The 12,845-nt window shown below is 48.6% G+C and overlaps 1 protein-coding gene across 1 annotated transcript in view; it reads right to left on the reverse strand.

Annotated features, from left to right (window-relative positions):
* SLC24A4 (solute carrier family 24 member 4) overlaps window positions 1-11,813 on the reverse strand; it is a gene marked incomplete at its 5' end in the record, with an annotated part of 51,509 nt that extends 39,696 nt beyond the window's left edge. Inside the window, 3 exons of the mRNA XM_089665685.1 lie at window positions 1,071-1,096; window positions 9,135-9,209; window positions 11,710-11,813. Of these exons, the coding sequence (XP_089521811.1) occupies window positions 1,071-1,096; window positions 9,135-9,209; window positions 11,710-11,813 (205 nt within the window). The remainder of the gene's footprint in view (window positions 1-1,070; window positions 1,097-9,134; window positions 9,210-11,709) is intronic.
* Window positions 11,814-12,845: the final 1,032 nt, after the last annotated feature.

Consider the following 12,845-nt stretch of genomic DNA (forward strand, 5'->3'; position numbering starts at 1 on the left):
GGAATATTTGGATAGTGCACAGATAACTTTTTCTTCTTATTTAGCCCTTTTACAATTGGAGGCACCATACAAAAGTAACAATTACTAACATGATCTCTTGGCTCTCTCCAAATCATTGGCACAGCGAAAGGCATAGATGCCTTTTTTTCCATTCAACCATTGCTCCAGTGCCATCCCACAAGAATTGCAGCATATATGTGGTGCCCAGCTCTTGTCCTGGTCTCCTATCTTGCAGCCAAAATACAAGTTGTAGGCTTTCTTAATCATTCCTGTTATCCTCCTTTTTTGTGAGATAAAAGTTATTTCACCGCAGATATAGCAGAAATTATCTGCTTTATTCACACAAGTTCGAGGCATTACTGAGTAGCCTATATAAGCATAAAACGAAATGTAAAGACGAACTCCAATCAGCTACAGATACTGCAGCTTTTATGCAGTGAAGTGATGCAATTAAAGGCTAATATTGCATCATCTCAGTATACATGCAATTTTCTATTGGTCACCAGTATCAATTGTGCAATATGCAGCTGAAGTTGCATCATAATTTTGAATGGCTTACGTCATTAGATGGGTGAATATATCATGGAAACTAGAGCCAATCAACATTTTTTAGGGTCATTTTCATTGTCAGCACCCCAAAATTATGTAAGATTAGCTAATTTTATGCCCAAAACTTTTTACCTGTTGAACAGTGTTATTCTTAGGTCCAATTTTTGAATGACAAATCGTTTGGAAATTGACCCGTGTATGGGCGGCCTAAGGCGGTGTTCACACCTATGTGTTATGATGCTGTCCTAGTGAACCAACAGGAGTTGAAAAAGTCGATCTCCCCAAAGTGGGCGATTCTGCTGTTGGTCACCCCGGAATAGGGGGTACTTGAAGATTTCCCCCATTTTTCCTGTTTTGGTGACAACTTTGAAAATAGCCAGTTTATGGAAACGTTTGCAGCCCAGTGTTCTGTGATAGGAGAAAGGACCCGTAGTAGGGGGTCAGATCTGCCCCTCCCCCCCTCCACGGGGGGGGGGGATCATTGTACCGACATCTGGGGGCCTCTACTATAGGAGACTTACCAGACTATGACTTCATCATAAATGAACTGCAAGAGAAGAAACAGGGTGAATGTTAATACAGGTGGTCAGAGTTGTATCCCCCGCTGAACACATTACAAAGAGAACCTGTCACCTTCCAATGTCAGCCCCCCGTAATGGAAGGACTGAGGTCTAATTGTAGTTCATATTTATAGAGACATACAAACGTTCGATGCGTCCTGCTGAAACCAAGACTCCTCAGCGTCGATCTCATCCTGTACGGCCGTCCTAGATTTACTAACACCGGAGCGCTCAGAATCTGGTGCAGCTGTGCATGGCAGCCAATCAGCTTCTGACTTGTTCAACAAAAGTGTTCCTAAACCCACATCTGTCCAATCGGTCTGTAGATGCGATAAAGCATGCTTGTTCTACTCACTGTGGGACCTAAGGGGTTAATCGTCCGCGTTCTGTAAAAAGGCTGTTTGATCCTGTCTTCTCTGATCCTCCCCTTCTTCTACTGTCCGCCCTCTTATTTCCTGATAAGAAATAAAAAGTCTACACGCCCCGGGTAAAATATCAGGTTTCTGCGATGTAAAAAAGATCAATAATTTCAGAACTTTTTCCACCTTTGCCCCCGGTTCACACCTATGCGGCCGTGTGGGCCACGTTTTGCTCGGGGCCGAGAGCCCATTTATTTGAATGGACTCCTGTGCCTGTGACACGCAGGGAAGAAGTCCCTGCACTACTTTGGAAAACGCAGCCGAGGTTCCCAGTACGGTTGCCTTTCCCAGTGCGGGCGGCGTGCCATTAGAATTAATGACACCCACCCGCGGGTCCGCAATTCTCTGTGCGGGTGGTGCGGTTGCACAGATTTTCGTTGCGGATCCACAGCGGCACCGCCTGCACAGATGTGAGCCTGGGGTAAATGTGACCTATAAACTGTACAACTGAAAAACAAACTGAAATCTATTACACCGTGTTCCAAATTATTATGCAAATTCTATTTAAGTGTCACAAAGATGAAATAGTTTGTTTTTCAGTGTAACTCATGGATGGCATTGTGTGTCAGGGCTCTTTTGAGCACTGAAAACAATCTGGGACACCTGTGATAATTAGATTGGCCGGTGAGCCCAATTTCAGGAAAAACTCCTAAAGGACGGCGTTCCACATTATTAAGCAGAGCGCCATTTTCAAGCAATATGGGGAAGAAAAAGGATCTCTCTGCTGCCGAAAAGAGTGAAATAGTTCGATGCCTTGGACGAGGGATGAAAACATTCGATATTTCAGGAAAACGTAAGCGTGATCATCGCACTATGAAGAGGTTTGTGGCGGATTCAGAGCACAGACGGGTTGGTGCAGATAAAGGCACATTGAGGAAGATTTCTGCCAGATCCATGCATCGGATCAAGAGAGCAGCTGCTAAAATCCCATTACATAGCAGCAAACAGATATTTGAAGCTGCTGGTGCCTCTGGAGTCCCACGGACATCAAGGTGTAGAGTCCTCCAGAGTCTTGCAACTGTGCAGAAACCTTCTATTCGGCCACCACTAACCAATGCTCACAAGCAGAAACGGCTGCATTGGGCAGAAAAATACATGAAGACTAATTTTCAAACAGTCCTGTTCACTGATGAGTGCCGTGCAACCCTGGATGGTCCAGATGGATGGAGTAGTGGATGGTTGGTGGACGGCCACCCTGTTCCAACAAGGCTGTGACGTCAGCAAGGCGGTGGTGGAGTCATGTTTTGGGCCGGAATCATGGGAACAGAGCTGGTCGGCCTCTTTAGGGGCCCCGAAGGTGTAAAGATGACCTCTGCAAAGTATGTGGAGTTTATGACTGACCACTTTCTTCCCTGGTACAGAAGGAAGAACTATGCTTTCCGTAATAAAATCATCTTCATGCATGACAATGCACCATCTCATTCTGAAAAGAATACCTCTGCATCAATGGCTGCTATGGGGATAAAAGGAGAGAAAGACATGGTGTGGCCTCCATCCTCCCCTGACCTCAATCCTATTGAGAACCTTTGGAGCATCCTCAAGCAAAAGATCTATGAGGGTGGGAGGCGGTTTACATCCAAACAGCAGCTCTGGGAGGCTATTCTGACATCTTGCAAACAAATTCAAGCAGAAACTGTCCAAAAACTCCCAAGTTCAATGGATGCCAGACTTGTGATCTGCTATCAGATAAGGGCTCCTATGTTACAATGTAACGTGACCGCTTCAAATGTTTACAAAGTTACAATGTTGGGAAAAGTTTGATTGAAATAGCTTTTGATTTCAGTAAATTTGCTGCAAACACAACAAATGACAATTTTCAGTTCTTTACAACCTTTAAAGTGTTTTGAAACTTCCTGTGCGGAATAATCCGGAACACAAATCCTGTTATCATTAGGAGGTTTGTGCAATAAAATGTGAATTGTACTCTTCTAGTTGTAACCTGAGAATTCTGCCGACTGATATTTACATCAATTATTGAGGGAAATGAGAAAAATATCATTTGCATAATAATTTGGAACAGGGTGTAGGTGGGGGGAAGTAAAAATAAAAAACTAAAATAATCTGGTTGCATAAGTTTTCATACCAGGCAACTGGTATGAAACTCATGGGGCCCTAGGGCAATAGGGGATCATGGGGCCCCTGTGTCCTTGCCCACACTCAAACCACACCTAAAAAAGCCTATGAAAGGTTCCAGGGGCATCTCATGGGGCCCCCTACTGACCCTGGGCCCTTGGGCAGTCCGCCCCTGGTTCACACCCTTACACTAATCCTTTGGTGAAGCCCCTTTTGATGTGATTCCAGCACTCAGTCTTTTTGGGGAGGAGTCTACCAGCATGGCAAGTCCTGACTTGGCAATATTTGCCCGCACTTCCAAATCTGTCAGATGGAGAGAACATCTCCTGCGCACAGCCCTCTTCAGACCCCCCCACAGATCTTCCATCGGATTCAGGTCTGGGCTCTGGCTGGGCCAATCCAAACCTTCCATCTTCTTCTGGTGAAGCCATTCCTTTGTTGCTTTGCATGGATGCTTTGGGTGGTTGTCATGCTGAAAGATGAAGTTCCTCTTCGTGTTCAGCTTTCTAGCAGAAGCCTGAAGGTTTTGTGCAGATATTGACCGGAATTTGGAGCTGCTCATAATTCCCTCTACCTTGACTAAGGCCCCTGTTCCAGGCCCATGCTCCAAAGCATGATGCTGCCACCACCATGCTTCATGGTTGGTATGATGTTCTTTTAATGATGTGCGGTGTTGTTTTTTTGCCAAACATATCTTTTGGAATTGTGGCCAGAAAGTCCACCCTTGGTGTCATCAGACCAGAACACATTTTCCCACATGCTTTTGGGAGACTTCACATGTGTTTTTGCAAAATCTAGCCGACCTTGGATGCTTTTCTTCATAAGAAAAGTCTTCCATCTTGCCCCTCTACCTCATAGCCCAGACATATGAAGAATACGGGAGATTGGTGCCACATGGACCACACAGCCAGGACTTGCCAGATGTTCCTGCAGCTCCTTCCATGTTGCTGTAGCCCTCTTGGCCACCTCTCAGACCAGTTTTCTTCCCGTCTTTTCATCCATTTTGGAGGGACGTCCAGTTCTTGGGGATGTCACTGTTGGTGTTGTCACTGTTGGTGATGTCACTGTTGGGGATGTCACTGTTGGTGTTGTCACTGTTGAGGATGTCACTGTTGGGGATGTCACTGTTGGGGATGTCACTGTTGGTGTTGTCACTGTTGAGGATGTCACTGTTGGGGATGTCACTGTTGGGGATGTCACTGTTGGGGATGTCACTGTTGAGGATGTCACTGTTGGGGATGTCACTGTTGGGGATATCACTGTTGGGGATGTCACTGTTGGGGATGTCACTGTTGGGGATGTCACTGTTGGTGGTGTCACTGTTGGTGATGTCACTGTTGGTGTTGTCACTGTTGGGGATGTCACTGTTGGGGATGTCTCTGTTGCGCCATATTTTCTCCACTTGATGATGACTGTCTTCACTGTGTTCCATGGTGTTCTAATGCCTTGGAAATTCCTTTGTCCCCTTCTCCTGACTGATACCTTTTAACAATGAGATCCCTTTCAGGCTTTGGAAGCTCTCTGAGGACCATGGCTTTTGCTGTAGGATGTAACTAAGAAAATGTCAGGAAAGACTGACAAGAACAGCTAAACTTTATTTGGGGTTCATCACTTTAAATGATGGCGGGTGTGTACTGACTCCTATTTAACATGATTTTGAATGTGATTGCTGAATTCTGAACACAGCTACATCCCCAGTTATAAGAGGGTGTGCACACTTATGCAACCACATTATTATAGTTTTTTTTGTTTACTCCCCCCCCCCCCCAAAAAAAAAAGATTTCAGTTTGTTTTTCAATTGAGTTGTACAGCTAACAGGTCACAATAAAGGTGGAAAAAGTTCTAAAATGATTTCTCTTTGTCTCATTTTCTTACATCACAAAAACCTGACATTTGAACAGGGGTGTGTAGACTTTTTATATCCACTGTATTGTGTGGAGTCACTCTGCACATGCTCGGTTTGGTGTGTATTTCTAGAGAGGGTCCGGGGAGACCTGATATAGTGAATGCGGGGTCCGGGAAGAGCGGATATAATGAATGCAGGGTCTGGGGAGAGCAGATATAGTGAATGCGGGGTCTGGGAAGAGCGGATATAGTGAATGCGGGGTCCGGGGAGACCAGATATAGTGAATGCGGGGTCTGGGAAGAGCGGATATAGTGAATGCGGGGTCCGGGGAGACCGGATATAGTGAATGCGGGGTCCGGGGAGACCGGATATAGTGAATGCGGGGTCCGGGGAGAGCGGATATAGTGAATGTAGGGTCTTGGTAGAGCGGATATAGTGAATGCGGGGTCCGGGGAGAGCGGATATAGTGAATGCAGGGTCCGGGGAGAGCAGATATAGTGAATGCGGGGTCCGGGGAGAGCGGATATAGTGAATGCGGGGTCCGGGGAGAGCGGATATAGTGAATGCAGGGTCCGGGGAGAGCGGATATAGTGAATACGGGGTCTGGGGAGAGCGGATATAGTGAATGCGGGGTCCGGGGAGAGCGGATATAGTGAATGCGGGGTCCGGGGAGAGCGGATATAGTGAATGCGGGGTCCGAGGAGAGCGGATATAGTGAATGTGGGGTCCGGGGAGACCGGATATAGTGAATGCAGGGTCTGGGGAGAGCGGATATAGTGAATGAGGGGTCCGGGGAGAGCGGATATAGTGAATGCGGGGCCCGGGGAGACCGGATATAGTGAATGAGGGGTCCGGGGAGAGCGGATATAGTGAATGCGGGGTCCGAGGAGAGCGGATATAGTGAATGCGGGGTCCGGGGAGAGCGGATATAGTGAATGCAGGGTCCGGGGAGAGCGGATATAGTGAATGCGGGGCCCGGGGAGACCGGATATAGTGAATGCGGGGTCCGAGGAGAGCGGATATAGTGAATGCGGGGTCCGGGGAGAGCGGATATAGTGAATGCGGGGTCCGGGGAGAGCGGATATAGTGAATGAGGGGTCCGGGGAGAGCGGATATAGTGAATGCAGGGTCCGGGGTTTAGTGGGGCAGGAGGAAGAGTCTAGCATCATTGACTTGAAAAATCTTCCTTTTATTTTTTTGATCAGTGTACTAACAGTGTCCATATATGTAACAATCTGATCAAATGTTTCTTCGCAGAATCAGATACTATGATCTGACCTATGAATTAGTAAAAAGACGCTAAGGGGTCTATGTATGAAATCTTTGTTGGGCGAATGTCTCAAGCATATGTCCAGGCTGCGCACATTTTTCTCTTTTACTATGACTTTGTACGATCTTCAGCTGCATCATAATGTATTAAAGCCTTAACATTCATTCCTGGGAAATGACTGTTCACACAGTGAATGACAGCTTCCGTCTGTGGCTTCTCGCTCAGGCTGCGTGTTTGGTTTGATGGAGCTGCTCTTTGATGCAGGCTGTGACTCATCCATGGTTGGGTGGGAGGGACAGAATGCTGCGTTTTCTGCACATAGTTTTGGCTTTTTGTGCATAAAATAATTCTGGTTTGTGTAGGTAACAGGTTTTATTTATTCATGAAAATCTGCTGCGGGAAATTTCATACTAAGGGGGGAGTGCAGGACGTGCTGCGGGAGATCTCATATAAAGGGGGAGCGCAGGACACACTGCAAGAGATCTCATACTAAGGGGGAGCGCAGGACGCGCTGTGGGAGACCTCATATTAAGGGGGAGAGAAGGACACGCTGCAGGAAATCTCATAGTAAGGAGGAACGTAGGACCCACTGCGGGAGATCTCATACTAAGGGGGAGCGCAGGACGCGCTGCGGGTGACCTCCTACTAAGGGGAAGCACAGGACAGGCTGCAGCAGACCTCATACTAAAAGGGGAGTGCAGGACGTGCTTCAGGAGACCTCATACTAAGGGGGAGCACAGGACGTGCTGCAGGAGATCTCATACTAAAAGGGGAGTGCAGGACATGCTGCAGGAGACCTCATACTAAGGGGGAGCGCAGGATGTGCTGCAAGAGACCTCATACTAAGGGGGAGTGCAGGACGTGCTGCGGAAGATCACATAATAAGGGAGAGCGCAGGACGTGCTGCAGGAGATCTCATACTAAAAGGGGAGTTCAGGACATGCTGCAAGAGACCTCATACTAAGGGGGAGCGCAGGATGTGCTGCGGGAGATCACATACTAAGGGAGAGTGCAGGACGTGTTGCAGGAGATCTCATACTAAAAGAGGAGTGCAGGACATGCTGCAGGAGATCTCATACTAAGGGGGAGTGCAGGATGCGCTGCGGGAGATCTCATATTAACGGGGGAGCGCAGAACGTGCTGCAGGAGATCTCATACTAAGGGGGGAGTGCAGTACGTGCTGCAAGAGATCTCATACTAAGGGGGGAGTGCAGGATGTGCTGCGGGAGATCTCATACTAAGGGGGGGAGCGTAAGACGTGCTGCAGGAGATCTCAAATTAAGGGGGGGAGCGCAGGATGCACTGGGCGAGATCTCATACTAAGGGGGAGTGCAGGATGTGCTGCGGGAGATCTCATACTAAGGGGGGAGTGCAGGATGTGCTGCGGGAGATCTCATACTAAGGGGGGGAGCGTAAGACGTGCTGCAGGAGATCTCAAATTAAGGGGGGAGCGCAGGATGCACTGGGCGAGATCTCATACTAAGGGGGAGTGCAGGATGTGCTGCGGGAGATCTCATACTAAGGGGGGAGTGCAGGATGTGCTGCGGGAGATCTCATACTAAGGGGGGGAGCGTAAGACGTGCTGCAGGAGATCTCAAATTAAGGGGGGGAGCGCAGGATGCACTGGGCGAGATCTCATACTAAGGGGGAGTGCAGGATGTGCTGCGGGAGATCTCATACTAAGGGGGAGTGCAGGATGTGCTGCGGATGACCTCATACTAAGGGGGTGAGTGCAGGACGCACTGCGGGAGATCTCATACTAAGGAGGGAGCGCTGGAAGTCCTGCGGGTGATCTCATACTAAGGGGGAGTGCAGGACATGCTGCGGGAGATCTCATACTAAGGGGGGAGTGCAGGATGTGCTGCGGATGACCTCATACTAAGGGGGTGAGTGCAGGATGTGCTGTGGGAGATCTCATACTAAGGGGGGGAGTGCAGGATGTGCTGTGGGAGATCTCATACTAAGGGGGGGAGTGCAGGATGTGCTGCGGGTGACTTCATGCTAAGGGGGAGTGTAGGATGTGCTGTGGGAGATCTCATACTACGGGGGAGTGTAGGATGTGCGGCAGTGGGAGACCTCATACTAAGGAGGGAGCACAGGACGTGCTGTGGGAAAATAAAGGAGAGAAAGCCTAAAAGAGAAAACTAATGCAGACACCACATCTAAGAATTGGTAAATTACAATATAATAAATGTTTGTTTTTGGGTTCAATACCGATTTAAGGAAAGGGGAAAGGGAACGTGTAAGGAATGTGTAGGGAGTGTGAAGGGAAAGGTGAATGTAAAAAGAATGTGTAGGGAATGTACAGAGAATACATATTTAACACCCAGATGAAAATATAAGGGGTCATTAGTTATTGGGGGGCCCACTGAGGTCAGGGGCCCAGGGACAATGTCAGCCAATGTCATCTTACTTACAATGATCAGCGCTATTATTGCTAGGATGTAGTACATGGAGTCACGGAATAAAGACCACCACGTCAGTCGGACAACCTGAGGGGGGTTAAGGGAGAGGAACAGAGAGTAGAGAGAGGGGAGAGGGACAGAGGAGAGAGAAAAAAGGAAGAGTGGGAGAAGGGAGAGGGATGGGGGTGAGATGAGATGGAAAGAGGATAGGGTGGAAGTAGGGAGAGGGATGGGGGGGGTGAGATAGAAAGAGGACGTAGTCGGAATAGGGAGAGGGATGGGGGGTGGGGTAAGATGGAAAGAGGATAGAGTGGGAGTAGGAAGAGGGATGGGGAGGGGGGGGGTGAGATGGAAAGAGGATAGAGTGGGAGTAGGGAGAGGGATGGGGGGGAGGTGAGAAGGAAGAGTATAGAGTGGGAGGTAGGAAGAGGGGATGGGGAGGGGGGGGGGTGAGATGGAAAGAGGATAGAGTGGGAGTAGGGAGAGGGAGGGGGGGGTGAGATGGAAAGAGGACAGAGTTGGAGTAGGCAGAGGGATGGGGGGGGGGGTGAGATAGAAAGAGGACAGAGTTGGAGTAGGGAGAGGGATGGAGGGGGGGGTGATATGGAAAGAGGACAGTGTGGGAGTAGGGAGAGAGATGGGGGGGGGGGGGGGGGGGGTGAGATGGAAAGAGGACAGAGTTGGAGTAGGGAGAGGGGATGGGGGGTGAAAAGAGGAGAAAAAGAGGGGATGAAGTAGGGAGGGAGAAAAGGGAAAGAAATAGAGGGTAACATAGAGGGGAGGGGGTATCAATGGGGAGAAAGTGAACAGGGAGGGGAGAGACATAGAGATGGGGATAAAGAGAGGGGGGTGGAAGGGAAAAAAATGGGGGGGGGGGGGCAGAAAAAAAAGGTGAGAAGGTAAAGGGGGGGGGGGGGAGAGAAAGTGGAGATGGAGACAGAGAGAGGTGGAAAGAGAGGGGAGCAGGTAATAGGGTGGGAAGAGAAATGGGGGATGAAGATGGGGAAGGAAGAAAGAGGGGGATATAAAGAAAAGTGGAGATGATGGGACAGAAATAGGGGGGGAGCAATGAGCAAAGAGGGGGAACAGGGAGAGAGACAGAGAGGGGGGGGATGGGGGGAGGATCACAGAAAATAGAGGAGGGGACGGAGGAGAGATTAAGAACCACATATTTGAGTTAAAAGAATGTTTACAATCTGATACTACAAAAAATAATTAGAAAATATTCTCCAAGACATTTTCCTCCACAGATTTCATTGTGCTATTCCCACCATACACTGACAGACAGGAAGAGACCACCGAGGATCATTTCCAGTCGCCGTGTGATATATTGTACACCCCAATGGCAGAGGACAGAGGACTGGCTGTCTTCCATACATATCTGTAAATATCATTTGTTTCTTTTTCACATCATTACTGTTTTTGTTTTGGGGTTTTATTTTGCTACATAGTTACATATACTGTAGTTAGTTACATAGTTAGTCTGGCTGAAAAAAGACAAAAGTCCATCCAGTTCAACCACAAAAAATCTCACAGTTGATCCAGAGGAAGGCAAAAAAACCCAGCAAAGCACGATCCAATTTGCTCCTGCAGGGAAAAAAAATTCCTTCCTGACCCCCCGAGGAGGCAATCGGATATCCCTGGATCTACTTTCCCTATAAATGTTATATCCAGTTATATTCTGTGTATCCAAGAAAGGATCCAGGACTTTCCTACAGCAATCCACTGAGCTGGCCACAACCAACTCTGGAGGGAGTCTATTCCACATTCTCACAGCTCTCACTGTGAAGAAACCTTTCCGTATTTTGAGATTTAAATCTCTTTCTGTAACAAAAATATTCCAAGCAGACCCCCCACCCCCATTTGTATATTTATTCATAGACCATTTTTCAGCTTTGGCCTTATCCAATATAAAACTAAAAGGGGGGGGGGGGTAAAGTATAATTTCACATTTTGGGCAAATAAAAATCATACATCAGATATTGCTGAGAAATAAATGGACTTTTCTGGAAAGTTTCGTGTCGATTAAAACATCTTTAGAAAACTTCTCTGCTAAGATTGAGGGAACAGACCTGGGGCCGGCCGACAATCACAACATCACTGCAAAGCTAAAGATTGGTCTGAATCTCTAATAACGGGAGACTAGAGCGTTGGCATCCGGAAAAAAAGATTCTTTCTTCATACATAGTGAACTTTTATTCTTTTTTTTTAAATACATAAATGGCCAATATTGTAAACTCAGTAGACAGGTGTTCACTTTAAGGGACACCCCAAGGACAGAAGGGCACTTTTTATGCTGAGGGAACATACAGGAAGGATTTTTTGCAGTAAGAGCTGTAAAGTGTGGATCTGGCTGTAGACAGCTCAGTGGAACACTTCACAGAAGGGGCGGGAGATGTTCCATGTACACGAAATATAAATGGCCACTAATAGGGATCAGACGTTACATTGTAGGATGTTGGTCCAGTGAGGTTCCTGGTCATCTCTGGCGATTGAGAAGGAACTTTATTCTATTTTTTCTACTTTTTGGGTGAAATCGATGAGGGCGTGTCTTATAACAGAGAGAGACGAGAGACAGACATCTTACCTGCCCAGCAAAGACGCCACAAACTCCAATTATACAGAGAATGTTGAAAACAGCCGAACCAACAATGGTCCCGACACCGACGTCACCGTGCGTGATAAATACTCCTAATGGGGGAGAGAGAGAGAGAAAGTGAGGGAGGTAAAAAAGAGGCATAATAGGGAGAGAGGGAGAAGGGGGAGAGAGGAAGACAGAGGGGAAATGGAGATGGGGGAGAGAGGGAGAGAGAAGGGGGGGAGAGGAAGACGGAGGGGAAATAGAGATGGGGGAGAGAGGGAGAGAGGAAGGGGGGGGGGAGGAAGACAGAGGGGAAAGGGAGATGGGGAGAGAGGGAAAAGGGGTGAGAAGGAAAAAGTGGGAAGAGGAAGAGAGAGAATGGGGAGAGAGAAAGAAGGGGGGAGAGAGGGTGAAGGGGGATTGAGGGAGAAGGGGAGAGAAGAAGAAGGGGGAGAGGGAGAAGGGGGAGGGAGGGAGAAGGGGGAGAGAAGGAGAAGGGGGAGGGAAGAAGAAGGGGGAGAAAGGGAAAAGGGGAGAGAGTGAGGGAAGGAGAAGGGGAGGGAAGAAGAAGGGAGAGAGAGGGAGACAGGGGATTGAGGGAGAAGGGGGAGAGAAGAAGAAGGGGGAGAGGGAGAAGGGGGAGGGAGGGAGAAGGGGGAGAGAAGGAGAAGGGGGAGGGAAGAAGAAGGGGGAGTAAGGGAGAAGGGGAGAGAGGGAGGGAAGGAGAAGGGGGAGGGAAGAAGAAGGGAGAGAGAGGGAGACGGGGGATTGAGGGAGAAGGGAAGAGAAGAAGGAAGGGGGGAGGAGGGAGAAGGGGGGAGGGAGGGAGAAGGGGGAGAGAAGGAGAAGGGGGAGGGAAGAAGAAGGGGGAGAAAGGGAAAAGGGGAGAGAGTGAGGAAGGAGAAGGGGGAGGGAAGAAGAAGGGAGAGAGGGAGAACGGGGGATTGAGGGAAGGGGGGAGAAGAAAAAGGGGGGAGAGGGAAGGGGGAGAGAAGGAGAAGGGGGAGGGGAGAAGGGGGAGAAAGGGAGAAGAGAGAGGGAGGGAAGGAGAAGGGGGAGGGAAGAAGAAGGGAGAGAGAGGGAGACGGGGGATTGAGGGAGAGGGGGGAAGAAGAAGATAGTAGAGAGAGGGAGAAGGGGGA

Source organism: Staurois parvus, unplaced genomic scaffold (genome assembly GCF_062004578.1).
Source record: "Staurois parvus isolate SC_StPar_1 unplaced genomic scaffold, SC_StPar_1.0 ptg002295l, whole genome shotgun sequence".
Taxonomy (NCBI): Eukaryota; Metazoa; Chordata; class Amphibia; order Anura; family Ranidae; genus Staurois; species Staurois parvus.